Genomic DNA, 20,173 nt, shown 5'->3' with positions numbered 1-20,173 from the left:
GTTGTTCTTTAACTTCTTGGTCAACTCTATTCTATATTTCCTAGTTCCTATTTCATCTTGATTTTTCTTCAAATTGTTTATTCTCCGTCTAGATTCTTCGACATCTAATTCTTTCTTTGTGTACTTTCTTCTTCATCAAGATCATTTTTCATCCTGTTTCTTCTTTTTCCAGTTCCATCATGAAGTGTTTCCCTGTTATTCAGACAGATTTGTAGTGTTTGCCGACACACGTGAGAGACACGAGTCAGCCGGTGAACCTAGAGTCCGTGCAGCTACATGTGATCTCCTGTGTTTGCTCGGAGAAGTCCTCCTGAAACCCTGCGAGTGTGTTTGTAGCGTAGTTAACATTCTCCTGGTCACCCGGCGTTGGGTAATACTGAACAACAAGACTCTCTGTGTGAGAGAGAGACAGAGGCTTTATTTTCTGACATCACATCAGCAGCCAACAAAAAACAAAATAAAATCACATTTCAAAGGACAGAACCCAGGAAAAACCCAGTCCAAAGAGCAGCCCGCCCCGTTCAGCAGAACGCAGCGCGTCTGCACTGCTAGAGCTGCAACAATCAGTCGATTAATCGATTAGTCGATCCACAGAAAATGAATCTGCAACTACATTTGTTTTAATCATTTATGCTTTTAAATTTGCTGCTTCCAGCTTCTCTAATGTGAGGACATTTTCATACAACGACCAGTGGCCCTACGCAAAACCTCCCAGGGGCCCCACCAACCAGCGTTTATCAATAAATAATACGACAAGGACGAAAAACGTACGAAATCTAAACTTTTTTCAAATGTTCACATTAGTAGTTTTTTAAACATTATTAATATAAAGAACATTAAGAACCTTGCAATTTTCCAAATATAACAGAACAATAATTAAATAAATAATAACTAATGAAATAACGTCAGGAACATGAACAAACAGGGTGATGTTGTCATGAAGAATCTGGAGCGGGTGTGATCAGTTGAAGTGAAATGTATTGAACTCAGTTCTCAGTATCAGCACTGATGTGCAGCAGCACACTGACTGAGCTGAGGTGTTTATTACCATAAAGACTCTGTAGAGGGCAAATGGCGTCCATTAACGTGGAATACTGGACTTACAGGCTTCATTATCAGCATTTGGAGGCGCCGCTTCATCCTTCTCTTTTGCTTCAGTAACGATCCTGAGGACAGATATAGAAGCCTTCATTATACTTATTGTAGCAGCATGTTAATGATGTCAGTTCAAAATGCTTTTACAACTTTTATTCGTTCTCCTTGGACATAGCTTAGCTCGGACGCACTTTCAGAAGTTAAATACAGAAAAAGCTCCCGTCAGCTGGTTTTTCCCTCCAAATCATGAACGCTGTTAGTCTGCTAGACTTGTTCACGCTTGTGATATAAAACTAAATGTTCCTGCAGATCAGATCAGAGTATCTTCCATCTGCAGCTGCACGTTCATCTTCTTACTTTCTGTTCATAGCAGAATTACACAAAGTGACGCCGCCTTTCTCTCTTTTTGTCAACACTGTTGAGGACGAGGTCGTCTTGTTTGAATAAACTTTATTGTAATTGTGAATGCACAAAACTGACCTGGGTTCAGTGTTTACGTTCGGTGCGAGCTCCACGTCGTGGTCGCTCAGTCGATCCCTGAACATTAAAGCCGCGGGGCTGTTCTGGCAGCGAGGAACATGAAAACATGTAGCGTGAGTTAACGCGACGTACGAGATGAATAAACACGGCGTCTGAGCAGCTTCAGCGAGGGGGGAGGACGGCTACAGAGGAAACCACAGAAAGAGAGAGAGGCGAGTCCTTTTCCTAATCAGGACCAGATGGTTTCATTCAGACTCACATACTTCAGAGAGAGGGAGGGCGAGCGAGCATCAGAAGCACAGACGCAGAGCGAGAGAGAGGAGGGAGGAAAGACAGATGAAAAGAGAGGAAGAGTTTGTAAAAGAAAGAAGACGAGTGCAGCTCCACCCAGGCGCTCTGCCAGCTGACTAACAGACACCACGTTAGTCCTGCCGCGCGCGTGTGTGTGTGTGTGCGTGTGCGTGTGTGCGTGCGTGCGTGTGTGTGTGTCTGTGTGCGTGTGTGTGTGTGTGTGTGCGTGCGTGTGTGTGTGTGTGTGTGTGTGTGTGTGTGTGTGTGTGTGTGTGTGTGTGTGTGTGTGTGTGTGTGTGTGTGTGCGTGCGTGTGTGTGCGTGTGTGTGTCTGTGTGCGTGTGTGTGTGTGTGTGTGTGTGTGTGTGTGTGTGTGTGTGTGCGTGCGTGTGTGTGTGTGTGTGTGTGTGTGTGTGTGTGTGTGTGTGTGTGTGTGTGTGTGTGTGTGTGTGTGTGTGTGTGTGTGCGTGCGTGTGTGCGTGTGTGTGTGCGTGTGTGTGTGTGTGCGATTGGCTGGCTGTTAATAGATTACAGTGGAATAGGGATTGGCAGCAGCAGAGGTCTAATCCGGCCCACCAGCAGATCAGCTAAATGTTATCAGATCTCTGCGGACTGCGGATGGACTCTAATGGAGAAGATTTCACCACCGCAGAGAGTCTGAGAGGGACAACTTCCCTTCCACTTCCTCTTCAGGCCTCTTCTCCTCCTCTTCCTCCTCCTCTAGTTCCTTCATCAGCCTGATTCTTCATATAGCTTCATCTGGTTTCTGCTTCATCCTTTAACTAACGTTTAAAATCCCAGCTTTCACTCTTGTCGCCCCAAAACTACAACGAAAGGTGTAAAGTGGAGAATGTCATGAAATGCCAGAAAGGACTGGATAAATGTTGCTTCCAGAGCGCTAAAGTATTAAATAACTAAGACAACACGTAGGAGTGTGTGTGTCTCGCTGTCACACACATCCGCCTCGCAGCTCCACCTCTGCAGGAAGTGCCCGTCTCCACGGCGACGCTGCCGGAGGTGCACCGGAAGGTCAGAGGTCACGACAGCGCGAACGCTTTAATGTGACACACACGTACAGTTTGGCTTTCAGTGAGGTCACGGTAACCACGGAAACAGCAACACCCCGACGCGCGGAGGAGTGATGAATGAACGTGTGTGTGAAGCAGCTGCTCTTTCAAAGTCACATAGCTTTATTGGCACAAACGTGTTCAGATACAGTCGGAGCTCTGTGTGAGCGCCGGCCCGTTTCTATAGCAACGAGAAACAGTAAACACGCCGCAATGTAGGTTTGTCTGCTGTGTGTTTACGTGTGTTACCAGTTAACACACATACTAATAATAACTAACTCATTTATTTTCATTATTGATTAATTGATTAATTAATTATTTTCACTTACAGAAAATAATCACAAAACCAAACTTCCCAGAAGCCTGCGGTGATGTCATCAAACTGCTGGTTTACTGTGTCTAAAGGGTTAATGATCCTCACAACTTTTAGGAGAGGACTTGTAGTTATTGATCAGGAGACTGGAGACGATCAATAGCTGCACATTATGATTAATTACTGCTGGTATACACACACACACACACACACACACACACACTGACTGTGTGTTGGCAGAGTGATGACAGGGAACAGAAAACACACCCTGAGGACACAGTCAGTGTGTGCGTGTGCATGTTTCTGTTTGTGTGTGTGTGTGTATGTGTGTGTATATATATATATATATATGTGTGTGTGTGTGTGTGTGTGTGTGTGTATGTATGGTATGTGACAGAACGACACCGTGGAAACTCTCATTTCCTGTCGAGGCGAGTTGAGGCGAAGAACCCCCCGACAACAATCTGCTCCCTCTGAAACTGTCTGTCTCTCCTGTAATTTTCTCTGATGAAACGAGGGCAAACAAATGGAGACAGACAGACAGACAGACAGACAGACAGACAGACTGACAGACAGACAGACAGACAGACAGACAGACTGACTGACTGACTGACTGAGGAAACCAAATTATTAACAAAAGACGCCTATCTGGAACAGTGGACAAATCAAACCAAAACTGAAAACAAACTTAATTGTTATCTGGCTCTAAACCACGAATATAAACTGAAGTATCTCTTTACTGTCAGAGACAGATCCTGACCAAGTACAGACTCAGTGACCACAGACCGATCCTGACCAAACACAGACACAGTGACCACAGACAGATCCTGACCAAGTACACACTCAGTGACCACAGACCGATCCTGACCAAACACAGACACAGTGACCACAGACAGATCCTGACCAAGTACACACTCAGTGACCACAGACCGATCCTGACCAAGTACACACTCAGTGACCACAGACAGATCCTGACCAAATACAGACTCAGTGACCACAGACAGATCCTGACCAAGTACACACTCAGTGACCACAGACAGATACTGACCAAACACAGACACAGTGACCACAGACAGATCCTGACCAAGTACACACTCAGTGACCACAGACCGATCCTGACCAAGTACATACTCAGTGACCACAGACAGATCCTGACCAAATACAGACTCAGTGACCACAGACCGATCCTGACCAAGTACACACTCAGTGACCACAGACAGATCCTGACCAAGTACAGACTCAGTGACCACAGACAGATCCTGACCAGGTACACACTCAGTGACCACAGACAGATCCTGACCAAATACAGACTCAGTGACCACAGACCGATCCTGACCAAGTACACACTCAGTGACCACAGACAGATCCTGACCAAGTACACACTCAGTGACCACAGACCGATCCTGACCAAACACAGACACAGTGACCACAGACAGATCCTGACCAAGTACACACTCAGTGACCACAGACCGATCCTGACCAAACACAGACACAGTGACCACAGACAGATCCTGACCAAGTACACACTCAGTGACCACAGACCGATCCTGACCAAGTACACACTCAGTGACCACAGACAGATCCTGACCAAATACAGACTCAGTGACCACAGACAGATCCTGACCAAGTACACACTCAGTGACCACAGACAGATACTGACCAAACACAGACACAGTGACCACAGACAGATCCTGACCAAGTACACACTCAGTGACCACAGACCGATCCTGACCAAGTACATACTCAGTGACCACAGACAGATCCTGACCAAATACAGACTCAGTGACCACAGACCGATCCTGACCAAGTACACACTCAGTGACCACAGACAGATCCTGACCAAGTACAGACTCAGTGACCACAGACAGATCCTGACCAGGTACACACTCAGTGACCACAGACAGATCCTGACCAAATACAGACTCAGTGACCACAGACCGATCCTGACCAAGTACACACTCAGTGACCACAGACAGATCCTGACCAAGTACACACTCAGTGACCACAGACCGATCCTGACCATGTACACACTCAGTGACCACAGACAGATCCTGACTAAGTACACACTCAGTGACCACAGACAGATCCTGACCAAGTACACACTCAGTGACCACAGACAGATCCTGACCAAATACAGACTCAGTGACCACAGACCGATCCTGACCAAGTACACACTCAGTGACCACAGACAGATCCTGACCAAGTACAGACTCAGTGACCACAGACAGATCCTGACCAAATACAGACTCAGTGACCACAGACAGATCCTGACCAGATACAGACTCAGGGACCACAGACAGATCCTGACCAAGTACAGACTCAGTGACCACAGACAGATCCTGACCAGGTACAGACTCAGTGACCACAGACAGATCCTGACCAAGTACAGACTCAGTGACCACAGACAGATCCTGACCAGGTACAGACTCAGTGACCACAGACAGATCCTGACCAAACACAGACTCAGTGACCACAGTCTCGCCACAGATAAAGGACGACACAAGTAGGTCTGGTTACCAACAGAGGAAAGAGTCTGTGGTCACTGCGCGACAGCTGAGGTGGAGACAGAGATGCACTTCCTTTTAAAATGTGACAAATATAATAATATCAGAGTGGAATACTTTAAGAAACTGGATTTGTTAATCCCAAACTTCGCAGAACTAGATGACATTAGCAACAGACGACATTAGGAGGAGGACGTGCAGCTAACTGAGCTGCACAACATGTGACTGCATGTCACAAACTGAGGGACACGTAGATAACACATCACTGGATATGACAAATAACTGCAGTAACAACAGTAGTAGTAGTATTAACAGTAGTAGTATTAATAGTAGTATTAGCAGTAACAATAGTAGTAGTAGTATTAACAGTAGTAGTATTAGCAGTAGTATTAGCAGTAACAACAGTAGTAGTAGTATTAACAGTAGTATTAACAGTAGTATTAGCAGTAACAATAGTAGTAGTAGTATTAACAGTAGTAGTATTAGCAGTAGTATTAGCAGTAACAACAGTGGTAGTAGGTATTAACAGTGGTATTAGCGGTGGTATTAGCAGTAACAACAGTAGTAGTAGTATTAACAGTAGTATTAGCAGTAACAACAGTAGTAGTAGTATTAACAGTAGTATTAACAGTAGTATTAGCAGTAGTATTAGCAGTAACAACAGTAGTAGTAGTATTAACAGTAGTATTAACAGTAGTAGTATTAACAGTAGTATTAACAGTAGTATTAGCAGTAACAACAGTAGTAGTAGTATTAACAGTAGTATTAACAGTAGTATTAGCAGTAACAACAGTAGTAGTGTTAACAGTAGTATTAGCAGTAACAACAGTAGTAGTAGTATTAGCAGTAGTATTAGCAGTAGTATTAGCAGTAACAATAGTAGTAGTAGTATTAACAGTAGTAGTATTAGCAGTAGTATTAGCAGTAACAACAGTAGTAGTAGTATTAACAGTAGTATTAGCAGTAGTATTAGCAGTAACAACAGTAGTAGTAGTATTAACAGTAGTATTAGCAGTAGTATTAGCAGTAACAACAGTAGTAGTGTTAACAGTAGTATTAGCAGTAACAACAGTAGTAGTAGTATTAGCAGTGGTATTAGCAGTAACAACAGTGGTAGTGGTATTAGCAGTGGTATTAGCAGTTACAACAGTGGTAGTGGTATTAGCGGTGGTATTAACAGTGGTATTAGCAGTGGTATTAGCAGTAACAACAGTAGTAGTAGTATTAGCAGTGGTATTAGCGGTAACAACAGTGGTAGTGGTATTAGCGGTGGTATTAGCGGTGGTATTGGCGGTAACAATGGTAGTAGTGGTATTAACGGTGGTAGTGTTAGCGGTGGTATTAGCAGTAACAACAGTGGTAGTAGTATTAACAGTGGTATTAGCAGGTGGTATTAGCAGTAACAACAGTGGTAGTGGTATTAACAGTGGTATTAGCGGTAGTATTAGCAGTAACAACAGTAGTAGTGTTAACAGTAGTATTAGCAGTAACAACAGTAGTAGTAGTATTAGCAGTAGTATTAGCAGTAACAACAGTAGTAGTAGTATTAGCAGTAGTATTAGCAGTTACAACAGTAGTAGTAGTATTAGCAGTAGTATTAGCAGTAACAACAGTAGTAGTAGTATTAACAGTAGTATTAGCAGTAACAACAGTAGTAGTGTTAACAGTAGTATTAGCAGTAGTATTAGCAGTAACAACAGTAGTAGTAGTATTAACAGCAGTATTAACAGCAGTAACAATAGTAGTAGTAGTATTAACAGTAGTAGTATTAGCAGTAGTATTAGCAGTAACAACAGTAGTAGTAGTATTAACAGCAGTATTAACAGCAGTAACAATAGTAGTAGTAGTATTAACAGTAGTAGTATTAACAGTAGTATTAGCAGTAACAACAGTAGTAGTAGTATTAACAATAGTATTAGCAGTAACAACAGTAGTAGTAGTATTAACAGTAGTATTAACAGTAGTATTAACAGTAGTATTAGCAGTAACAACAGTAGTAGTGTTAACAGTAGTATTAACAGTAGTAGTATTAACAGTAGTATTAACAGTAGTATTAGCAGTAACAACAGTAGTAGTAGTATTAACAGTAGTATTAACAGTAGTATTAACAGTAGTATTAGCAGTAGTATTAGCAGTAACAACAGTAGTAGTAGTATTAGCAGTAGTATTAGCAGTAACAATAGTAGCAGTAGTATTAGCAGTAACAACAGTAGTAGTGTTAACAGTAGTATTAGCAGTAACAACAGTAGTAGTAGTATTAACAGTAGTATTAGCAGTAACAACAGTAGTAGTATTAGCAGTAGTATTAGCAGTAACAACAGTAGTAGTATTAGCAGTAGTATTAGCAGTAACAACAGTAGTAGTATTAGCAGTAGTATTAGCAGTAACAACAGTAGTAGTATTAGCAGTAGTATTAGCAGTAACAACAGTAGTAGTAGTATTAACAGTAGTATTAGCAGTAACAACAGTAGTAGTATTAGCAGTAGTATTAGCAGTAACAACAGTAGTATCAGTACACACACACAGATCTCTCTCTACAGTTCAGAGTGTCGGGCGATCAAGAGGCTGAGATTGCTTTTCTGTGTGTTTTCCTCTGAGAGAGAGAGAGTGTGTGTTCAGTTTGTTATATAGATGCAAATTCATAGAAGCAGATTAAACAGATTGTGTCTCGTATCTGTTGATGAGCTAACACTGTCCTGCGGGATGAGTGTGTGTGTGTGTGTGTTTAATGTGCCTTCTGTTACAAAGAAAGAAAATGAGCCTTCCAGCTATTTAATGTCAACACTTTGAGATGACAGCTACACACACACACACACACACACACACACAGTCATTACACTGAAGAGGCTGACGAGGCGTCAAACCCCCCGATGTCACAATATATATTTACACACACACACACAGAGAGTCAGTGTGCGTGTGAATGGAGGGATTTAGACGTCTTTGAGTCTCGGAGGAAGGAGGAGGGTTTACATCTATTATCTGTGTGTGTGTGTGTGTGTGTGTGTGTGTGTGTGTGTGTGTGTGTGTGTGTGTGTGTGTGTGTGTGTGTGTAACCAGCAGGGAGGATGCTGGGAAATGTTAATGAACTGGAACTGTCTCACTCTGAGGAACATTATACGTTTACAAGCTGCTCTGTTCGCTTCAAACTGGTGAACGACAAGAAAATACAAAATAAAAAGCTTAGTTTATTTAAAAGTTATTACAGTAAGAAAAGCTGGAAGACACCAGGTGACTTCAGAAATGTCACAGCTGCAGGTTGTTTCTGGTTTGTTTTGTACACGTACAGATTGTCTTCCTGTTTCCTCTCCTGTTAGAAAGCATGTCTGTCGCCCGACTCACCAAACACTTCACTTCCTGTTTACTATATATTGCAGTGATATGTTTACTGTCCGCCATTTTGTTTGAGTGTCTGAACTCTGAGTGTGTGATTATATCCTCTAAATGTTGCCCTCAAACATTATACAATGGAACAACGAGCAGAGTCCAACATGTACCCTACTTCATGCTAGCAATCCCAGAATGCAATGCAGCGTGCGTTATAGATGAGAAAACGTGTGTTATAGAGGGAGCAGTGACTGAATGAAGCCTTACACTGTGTCTCTCTGTCTGTCTCTTCGAGTCTTTCGCTCTATCTCTAAATACTAAAACAAAATAACTGACCACCTGTCTGTCCGTCTGTCTTTCAGCCTGTCTGTCTGGTCAGTCTCCAGACTGTACTCTGGTCCAGTCCAAAGAGGACGACTTTGACTGGGAGCAAGGAGACACCCGAGACCGACCGGCCAGCAACCCCTGGATCCCTGCAGGTACCTGTCTGTCTGTCTCGCTGAGTTCCTGTCTGTCTGTCCACCTGTCTGAGTTTTAAGCACCTGAAAGCACCCTCGGGATGAGGTGTTCCTCAGGGAACCTACGTGGGTCCTCTGAAGTTGGAACCAGATGATGTTTATTTACTTTCCCTCTGAAACAAAAATGCACAAATTGTGTTTATGTGACAGCTGGAGCGTTCAGTGTCATCCAGTCGATGTTTAACAGACAGTGAATGTGTCTGTGACTCATTTCTGCTGCTGCCTCTCGACAGAAAAGCTGCCTCAAAAAGCTCCTCCAGCTGCTTGTTTCCGCCTCCAGCAGTCACAGGCGTGTCTGAGTCACATGACGCTTCGTCAGGAGGCGTGTCAGAGTCACATGACGCTTCATCAGGAGGCGTGTCTGTCTCCTGATGGACGTCAGTCCGGTCTTCTCTCTGTCAGCTCTGTGTTTGGTCTCCAGCAGCTGCTGAGGGAAACATCTGGCTCTTTAGCAGCTAGATGCTCCGCTACGTTCAGCAGCTGCTCTCTGACTGCGTCTGGCTGCTGTTTGCTGCTCAGCAGGAAGCGTTCAGCGGCTTTTCACAGCTTCTTCTTCTCTGGCAGCGACGCTCTGAGAGCTGAGAGCGAACCAGAGCAGCACACTGGTGTTATAGCTGCTTTAACTACAGTTACATTCCCCCATTGCTGGTAATTTTGAACTTTTAACAGAACCAGTCTAGCTATTGGAAAGAAAGCGAATAAATGTACTTCCTAAAAAGAAGTATTGAATTAGTCCTTTAATGCAGCTTCCCAGTTTGACTGTTTGTACCTGAAGGCAGCACGGGAGAGAAAAGGCTGCTGCAGCTTTTGTGTTATCTACTATTGAGCTGCCACAGTTTCTCCTCTGAGTTATAGACGGACAGAAACACCGAACGCAGAGAGATAACACACTGCGCGAGTGTGTGTGTGAGCCGTTTGTCACATGCTCGCAGAGGTTAAGCCGCTGACGAATGAGAATGCAGCGCTCTTAAATCACAGAGCCAATCACGTGAGAGACAGGCTGAGCGAGGACACACAGAGAGGAGGTGGTTACTGTCCTGTTTAATGTGATTTATAGGAGAGGAGGAGAGGAGAGGAGGAGGGGGAGGAGGAGGAGGAGGAGGAGGGGGGAGGGAGGGGGAGGGGAGGAGGAGAGAGAGGAGGAGAGGGGGAGAGGAGGAGGAGAGAGAGAGAGAGGAGGAGAGAGAGGAGAGAGGAGAGGGAGAGAGAGGAGAGGGAGAGAGAGGAGGAGAGAGGAGGAGGAGGAGAGGGGAGAGAGAGGAGAGGAGGAGGAGAGAGAGAGAGAGGAGGAGAGGGGGAGAGAGAGGAGGAGGAGAGGGGGAGTGTTTGTCACTTCCTTTCTTTTCAATAAAAGAGGAGGTGTGTGTGTGTGTGTGTGTGTGTGTGTGTGTGTGTGTGACTAATTGCAGCCAATCCAGGCAATCAGAGAGCAAACAGCTTCTCTCCCAGCGGACACACACACACACACACACAGTAACACACACACACACACACACACACAGTAACACACACACACACACACACACACACAGTAACAGTCGCGCCTCCTCTCTGTGGTTCGATCTCCTCCCGGCTGATATGTGGAGCAGTGAGCAGGGCGAGGCAGGGCATTAAATCTAACGAACCCTCGCCTCAGAGAGGCCGGCGAGCGAGGTGGAGGCAGGCCGGCAGAGAGACAGATGGAGCAGGTTGTGTGTGACGGCAGGACTCCAATTCCAATTTAAGATTTGTGGGCAGCTGCTGATACTCTATCTGTGTGTTACTGTGTGTGTGTGTGTGTGTGTGTGTGTGTGTGTGTGTGTGTGTGTGTGTGCAGTGTTCGGAGGTACTCGCAGTATTTCTGTCCGTTATTTGTGCTCACGTGACCTGAAGGACCTCGGTCACTGAACCACAGTTACACTACAAGCTAACGCCTTGTTCTGGCATCTTCGCGTGTGTTTGAGTGATGATCATCCAAAACGACGACTGAACGGACTACAATGCCCATAATCCTCACTGACTGTCCTAACTTCCTCTGCCTTGCTCTGTGCCAGTCGTGTGGCATCTAAACTGAAACAACGTGACAAGTTACACATTTAAATATTTAACGTTTTTGACTTAAAGCTGCAACGGTGAGCACAGCCGTGTAGGAAACCAACGCACCTCGCTCAGTTTACCGCATGGTCATTTTGAGTGAACGTGAACATGGCAGTCTGTAGGGGGCGCTAGCAGGGCTTCATAATGTATATCTGCCCAGACATAAAGCTTTACAACATTTATTTTAAAATAGACACTTTTTAAATGGTAGTTCTGCATGTGTTCTAACTCAGAGAAAGCAGGAGGTCTGAGCTGGAAAAAACTCAATGCAGTCGGTGTTCTCCGCTGTAACTCGTCTGGTTTAATACTGCAGCCACACACACACACACACACACACACACACACACACACACACACACACACTCACACACACACTCACACTCACACACACTCACACTGAGCAGCAGCAAGGCATCGATTGACCAGTGATTGCAGGCTCCATTTAATGTTCTTATAAATGGTACAAGTTCAATCTAATCTGAACCATGTAGCGCGCTCTCTCTCTCTGCTGTCAGTGTGAACAACAGTAATCTTCTCTAATACCCTTTACTGCCACACACACACACACACACACACACACACACACACACACACACACACAGTGTTTCAGGCTTTCGAAGGGGAGTATTTTCCTCTCACTGATTTCTTTCTCTGACTTACCGACTCGTTAGCAGTTCGTTACTACAGACGGCTGCAAAATGAGCTTCAAAATGAGGAGCTGAGAACTGAGTGAGTGTGTTAACAAACTTTAAACATATAATCCACTCTTATTATCAGTCTGTTGTTTTTCATTATATTATTAATGTTCTAACAAAATCCTCTATAGCAGCATTGTTACGTTTGGTTTGTTTAGTCAGAAGAGCTTAAACGTCTGGTCACTGTGAGTTAAAAATAAACAGCAGTCGTATCAGAGTCAGAGGCCAAGCCAACTCTGATGCTGCCAACACCATGACATCATTGATATATTTAGTCAGAGTCTTATTTTGAGGTTAATTTAGCCGTCAGCTAACACCAACTAACATGGCAGAAAGCTAAACAGCATCAAGGAGTTTCAACATGGCAGTGAATGCACTAAAAGAAAAAGCTCAAAGAGAAATGCAATTAAAATTTGCCTTAAAATATGTGATACTGTCATCCGGCCCACTGCGCTGTCTGGTGGTGAGTCTGGGGTTCACTCACCAGAGCTTTACCCGCCGGGACAAACGTCCAGCAGAGTCTCTACATGCAGGACTCTGCAGATACATTTCACACAGAAAAACACCAACAGATACATGTGGAGCAGAATCAGGCAGAGACCCGCTGATACTTAACATTCAACAGAGAGCGCTCACATGTTTTAATCACCTGGACTTAAATCCAGCCCCCTCCATCCCAAAGCCCTCCAAACCCAGGAGCTGAGTCCAGAACAGAGTCCCCTATGTCAGCTGGTGCTGAGACTCACTGCCCCCCCTCAGACACTCTGACCAGTCTCACAGCAGCACTGCTTTCCAAACACCAATCAGAGGAAACCAAACTACAACACGATGTAAAGAAACCTGAATCTGGATCACTGGACAGAAACTAAAAGCCAGATCAGATCAGAAAGTTATCTGGACCCGAAGAGACGATGAACTGGTGAGGCGAGACAGAGACGCTCTTCCTCCTACAGTGTACAACATTCACTGAAATAAGGAACGTTTACTTTAACAAGTTCAACTCTGTAATCTCAGATTTCAAAGAGCTCGACATTAAAAATACTCAGAGGAGTATATATACATATATATACAATATACAGCGGTGTGCAAAAGTGTTTGCCCCCTTCCTGATTTAATATTTTTTTGCATGTTTGTCACACTTAAATGTTTCAGATCATCAAACAAATTTAAATATTAGTCAAAGATAACACAAGTAAACACAAAATGCAGTTTTTAAATGAAGGTTGTTATTATTAAGGGAAAACTAAATCCAAACCTACATGCCCCTGTGTGAAAAAGCGATTGCCCCCTAAACCTAATAACTGGTTGCTCCACCCTTAGCAGCAACAACTGCAACCAAGCGTTTGCGATAACTTGCAGTGAGTCGTTTACAGCGCTGTGGAGGAGTTTTGGCCCACTCATCTTTGCAGAATTGTTGTAATTTAGCCACATTGGAGGGTTTTCGAGCATGAACTGCCTTTTTAAGGTCACGCCACAGCATCTCAATAGGATTCAGGTCAGGACTTTGACTAGGCCACTCCAAAGTCTTCATTTTATATATATTTTAATATCACAATCCTTCTGTTTATGTATGTTTTTATTTCACACTTGCTTTGCCAACGTTAACATCTGTTTCCCATGCCCCACTGAATTAATGAAAGCTGCTCCTAAAGTTGTTTAGTTACTTATTCTATTAGTAGTTAACTGAGTATCTGCTGCTGTACTGGACAGTGAAATAATAAAGTTAAAGATCAATTATTTTATTACCATTTAAAAACCACAGCTCCTATTAAGCTTTGAATGCACCTCTATTGCTAAAGCTCATTTAGTGGCAGCCGGATAAACCAGGTAGCCAGAAATCTTTGTCCCCAGCCACATCCTCCAGCTCCAGCAAGACGTTCCCCACCCTGATGGGTTACGTAATCCCTCCAGTGTCCAGGAGGTGGCCTTATCAGATGCTGAGTCACCTCCTCAGCTGATTCCTTTTGACGGTTCAAGCAAATTTGATCGTGTTTATTCACAGACTGTACAGAGGTTGGCTGTAAGCTAGTTAGCAACAGATGCACTGACCGTTGATGACTGATTGATGTCTGAACTCAGCAGAAACTTCTCTCCAGTCTCTCTGTACGTTTATGAAGCAGATTCATCAAGCTTCAGGATAAGAGCAAATTTTTCATTTAAACATTTTCAACTCACACAGACGCGTCGATGCGTCAGTATGTGCTGCCACCCAAGCAAATTCATATCCAATTGCTTGCCATTGACTTTGTATGCAAAATGAAATTGGCCTCACATTCTGTCTGAATACAGGAAGAGTGAGCTCTGACACCCAGAGACGGAAACTCATTCGGCTGCTTGTTTACAAGAACTCACACTTTTGGTCATTACTCAAAGCTAATAACCGCAGGTAAGGCTTGAAACGTAGATGAACAGGTAAATCCCTTCAGGACAAGTAATCACCAATCTGCTTGTTGATCTCAGGCTCCATCTTACCCCCACTCATAAACAAGAACCCAAAATACTAGAACTCCTTTTCTCCGGACAGCAACTCATTGCCAACCCAAAGAGGGGTGTCACTGTTTCCTGGCAGAGTACCGCGGCCTCAGACACCCTCAGATGTAAACTGTCCCAGTGCTCACTGGAGGTCCCAGTCTGAAACCAACAGAACCACATCATCTGCAAAGAATCAGAGATACAATCCTGATGTCACCATACCGACACTCTCCACACCTCGACTGCAGCTTCAGGTACCCTCACATTGTTCCCTACAGGACACCTCGGAGAACCAATCTGTTAGCCTTCTGCAGTGTAGACTGGATGGATCCCATGATCTCTCCTTCTACTAATGTTCTTTACCTGTAGACAGCTCGTTCTACTAATGTTCTTTACCTGTAGACACCTCGTTCTACTAATGGTCTTTACCTGTAGACAGTCGGTGCTACTGTGGTTCTTTACCTGTAGACAGCTCGTTCTACTAATGTTCTTTACCTGTAGACAGCTCGTTCTACTAATGTTCTTTACCTGTAGACACCTCGTTCTACTAATGGTCTTTACCTGTAGACAGTCGGTGCTACTGTGGTTCTTTACCTGTAGACACCTCGTTCTACTAATGGTCTTTACCTGTAAACAGTCGGTGCTACTGTGGTTCTTTACCTGTAGACACCTCGTTCTACTAATGGTCTTTACCTGTAAACAGTCTGTGCTACTGTGGTTCTTTACCTGTAGACAGCTCGTTCTACTAATGTTCTTTACCTGTAGACAGCTCGTTCTACTAATGTTCTTTACCTGTAGACACCTCGTTCTACTAATGGTCTTTACCTGTAGACAGTCGGTGCTACTGTGGTTCTTTACCTGTAGACAGCTCGTTCTACTAATGTTCTTTACCTGTAGACACCTCGTTCTACTAATGGTCTTTACCTGTAGACAGTCGGTGCTACTGTGGTTCTTTACCTGTAGACAGCTCGTTCTACTAATGTTCTTTACTTGATGACAGTCGGTGCTACTGTGGTTCTTTACTTGAAGACAGTCGGTGCTACTGTGGTTCTTTACTTGAAGACAGTCGGTGCTACTGTGGTTCTTTACCTGTAGACAGTCGGTGCTACTGTGGTTCTTTACCTGTAGACAGTCGGTGCTACTGTGGTTCTTTACCTGTAGACAGCTCGTTCTACTAATGTTCTTTACTTGAAGACAGTCGGTGCTACTGTGGTTCTTTACTTGAAGACAGTCGGTGCTACTGTGGTTCTTTACTTGAAGACAGTCGGTGCTACTGTGGTTCTTTACCTGTAGACAGTCGGTGCTACTGTGGTTCTTTACTTGTAGACAGTCGGTGCTACTGTGGTTCTTTACTTGAAGACAGTCGGTGCTACTGTGGTTCTTTACTTGTAGACAGTCGGTGCTACTGTGGTTCTTTACTTGAAGACAGTCGGTGCTACTGTGGTTCTTTACTTGTAGACAGTCGGTGCTACTGTGGTTCTTTACCTGTAGACAGTCGGTGCTACTGTGGTTCTTTACTTGTAGACAGTCGGTGCTACTGTGGTTCTTTACTTGAAGACAGTCGGTGCTACTGTGGTTCTTTACTTGTAGACAGTCGGTGCTACTGTGGTTCTTTACTTGTAGACAGTCGGTGCTACTCTGGTTCTTTACTTGTAGACAGTCGGTGCTACTGTGGTTCTTTACTTGAAGACAGTCGGTGCTACTGTGGTTCTTTACTTGTAGACAGCTCGTTCTAAAGCTGTTCTTTACTTGAAGACGTGTAGTTATTTTTCTGTTGTGTTCTCTGGTGTTTGAAGGTTCTGTTGCAGTTGTTTGGATGTTCCACGATTCTTCTTCTTTACTCTTGTATGTTTTTCAGTCGGTGCATTCCTCAGGCGAGCAGGACGCCGTCTGTCAGTCACAGCTGTCGGCAAATGAAACGGCATGGTCTCGGGCTTTTAATTGATTTGCTCCAATCAGGGATGACCAGAGGGAACACACACACACACACACACACAGATGCCTTTGGTGTGTGTGTGTGTGTGTGTGTGTGTGTGTGTGTGTGTCTCTGTGGGGTTCAGGGTATATTAATATTTCTAATAGGGCTGTTATCAGCTCACTGCCAGCTGTACACAGTAAACACACACACACACACACACACACAGTGAAGCTTGAAGGCAAATATAAACACAACACACACACACACTCTGTCTGTCTGTTGTGTGATAACTCCCACAATGCCTTTCTGTGTTAAAGAGACCTGGAGGTCAAAACCACTTTTCTCTGTGTGTGTGTGTGTGTGTGTGTGTGTGTGTGTGTGTGTGTAAAAAAACAAACTGCTGTAAACAACACACACACACGCAGCTGCAGTCAAGCCAACAGGTAAACAGAGCTTAAAGGTGAACGAGAGCGAGAGACATATAAAGAGAGAGAGTCAGTGTGTGTTTGAAGTTTTGGACTTTTTTTGGCAGATAAATAATAGAAAACTGAGTGTGTATGTGTGTTTATATTGTGTGTTATGTGTATTTGTGTAGTATGTGTGTGTGTGTGTGTGTGTGTGTATGTGTCTGGGTTAATTAGTGTGTTAAAGGGTTTATCAGCGTGTCGGCATGCATGAGATTCATTTGAACATGACACGGCTCTGAGTGTGTGTGTGTGTGTGTGTGTGTGTGTGTGTGTGTGTGTGTGTGTGTGTGTGTGCGTGTGTGTGTATATATGTGTGTGTGTGTCAGTATAAAGCCACTATCAGCGTCCAGCCAAAACCAATTAAAGCCTCATTCAGGGAGTTTAAACACACAGAGCAACTGTGACTCAAATCCAGCCAATCAGAGGAGAGGTCACACTGACACGCTGGCTCCCTATTGGCCGGTTGTTCAATCCTAACACTGACATTTTGTTAAATCCTCTTGCTCCGTGTCCTCTCCAGTTTTAGATGGACAGTTTGTCTATGCGCACAGATAAGCCTAGCTTAGCACAAAGACTGGAAGCAGGGGGAAACTGTTAGCCTAGCTCCATCAAACGAGACAACACCCACCTTCAGCAGCTCTGAATCCGCCTGATTTACATGTTGTAGACAGTAAAGTCAAACTGAAACTTGAGTTCGCTCATTTTTTATCGCATCCGTTCAATAATTAATCTCCAGTCAGACGTCACAAAACAACAGTTCTGTAATAACTGCTGAAACTGATTCAGAATCAGTGCAGCCTGGAGAAACCTTAGCAACGTCCAAACTGTCCGTGTAAAATGAAAAAAGATTCATGGATTCACTCCAGTTATTCTGTTTGGCTAATTCGCTGCTAGCACTTCCTGTTTGCCACGTAACCATGGAAACAGACAACAATCACTAGATTGAACAGGACGATTCTCGGGTTCTGCAGTTAGAAGAACTGGTTGTTTTGTAGTTACAGCTCTGAAGTGTTTGAGGTTAAATATCTTAATAATGATGAAGGTATTTTTGACGGTATTTTAAGAGGCGAATTATTGGATTATAATAAATAAAGCTATTATTAGCCATGTTAGCATCATGGCTCTATGGATGCCTGCCTACCTGCCCGTCTGCCTGTCTGTCTACCTGTCTACCTGTCTACCTGCCCGTGCACTCATTGCGCATGAAAACGTGTTTTGGGGGAGGGGCTTTGGAGGGCCGGGATTGTTTCGGTTGGACACTTTTAAAACCTGCTGGTTTCGTCGACGTTTCCTGCCGTAGCTTTAAGGTGTCAGTTGAAGGGGAAGTTCAGTTTACAACCTGTAAATCACCTGCTCCTTTAAATGTGTCACCTGAATCCTGAAATCACCGCAGGAAGACAGGAAACACACACACACTTCCTGATGTGTGTGTGTGTGTGTGTTATTTGTGTAAATCTTTTCAATACGCTGCAGCTGCCTCTCCTCACGTTTCAATATAACTCTGGTAATAGAATTACCCCCCTCCATCTGTGTGTGTGTGTGTTTGTGTGTGAGCTGGGTCTGATGTGATTGGTTTAGAGATGGCAGGGGTCGTCTGTGATTGGCCGACAGGTGAGAAGGGGGCGGGAGGTTAACAAGAGAGAGAAACGCCAAGACACGACCGAGATCAGCAGTTTGTGTTTCTATTTCTGTCTTTTCCTTCTCCTCACACGTCTGTCCGTCACAAAGCCTCTCGCTCTTCTTCCATTGATGACTGATTAATTAACTAATAATTCAACTCTAGTTACGGTAAATTCCATCATTCCAGTAAAACCAGTACAAGTAAAGCAAACATTAACCTGAAGCCACGCTTCAAGAACAGGACAAGAACAAACAACCAATCAAAAGGCTTCATTAAGGAAAAATTAAAAAAAACAACAAATAAAAAAGTTATTTGTAAATTATTAAAAAGAAATAAAGCAATATATAAAATGAACAGAACGAATGAATGCAGCTTTGATATATCAGTGATGTAATAATAATGTGTGAGTTTGAACAGCGGTATGTAAAGTACAATGGGTCTGGCTATGTTATGTGCAGCAAGCACGTATATAATATATAAGCATAGAAGAGGTTTTTCACCTCCTCCTCCTCAGAGTCGTCACTCCGTCAGGTCTGAACTCTCAGACATGAAACATCGAATCGTTCGGTGCGACTCACACGTCCAGAGGACGTCATCGTCTCTGACGTACGTCCAGAATAAACCTCCAGAAACCAGCTGAGACGCCAGAGAAGAAGCGGCTGCAGAACCTGCCTGAGAATCCTGCTGTTTCTAAGTTTCCTTCAGTCTCACAGTGATCCAGAGACAGCTGTCTGTCCGTCCACGGGTCCACTGCAGACAGGAGCTGCTGACTGCTGGTTCGGCTGCTTTTTGGCTGTTAGCCAAAGGAAAATATGTTATCTTTGAAAAGAAAGAGATACTCATTTCCCAGCAGGGTTAATCCTGATGTTTTGGTCTGGAATAAAACCAAAAAAACCTCTAATGACCCTGAAAAGTCTGGAAAACAACCTGGAAACTCAGGAATGAAACTGAAAGTCTGTAATATTCATGAACATTTGGAGCGAGTCACGAAACAAAAGTCAGGAATATTTTTATCTTTCTTTTTTTACATCTGTAATAACAAATGGAACAATTGATCAGAATCAGAAAGACTTTATTGATCCCCGAGGGGAAACTGCTACAGCAGCTCACTGTCCGTCAGTGCACACAGGAACAGAAGCACTAAGAATATAACACACTGTAATACAGGTCAGATCAGTGAAGTACAAGGTGGATAGTTGGATTATTCCAGTTTTATTCCTGACTTTCCAGGATCGGTCCTGGTATTTCAGGGTTTCAGGAGCAAATCTTCAGTCTGCTCGTTCCTAAACTGTGTCACTGCTGAAAATCTCTCAGCTCGACCTCTTCGGCT

At 43.9% G+C, this 20,173-nt stretch overlaps 1 protein-coding gene across 1 annotated transcript in view; it reads left to right on the top strand.

Moving 5' to 3' along the window:
• Positions 1-20,173, top strand: part of LOC122867087 (receptor-type tyrosine-protein phosphatase mu-like) — a 152,199-nt gene that overhangs the window by 26,524 nt on the left and 105,502 nt on the right. Inside the window, exon 2 of the mRNA XM_044177454.1 lies at positions 9,439-9,555. Coding sequence (XP_044033389.1) covers positions 9,439-9,555 — 117 coding nt within the window. The remainder of the gene's footprint in view (positions 1-9,438; positions 9,556-20,173) is intronic.

The sequence above is a fragment of the Siniperca chuatsi genome, linkage group LG19 (genome assembly GCF_020085105.1).
Source record: "Siniperca chuatsi isolate FFG_IHB_CAS linkage group LG19, ASM2008510v1, whole genome shotgun sequence".
In the NCBI taxonomy this organism is placed as follows: Eukaryota; Metazoa; Chordata; class Actinopteri; order Centrarchiformes; family Sinipercidae; genus Siniperca; species Siniperca chuatsi.
The sequence above is the reverse complement of the archived record's forward strand: the minus strand, read 5'-3'. Positions and strand labels throughout refer to the sequence as shown.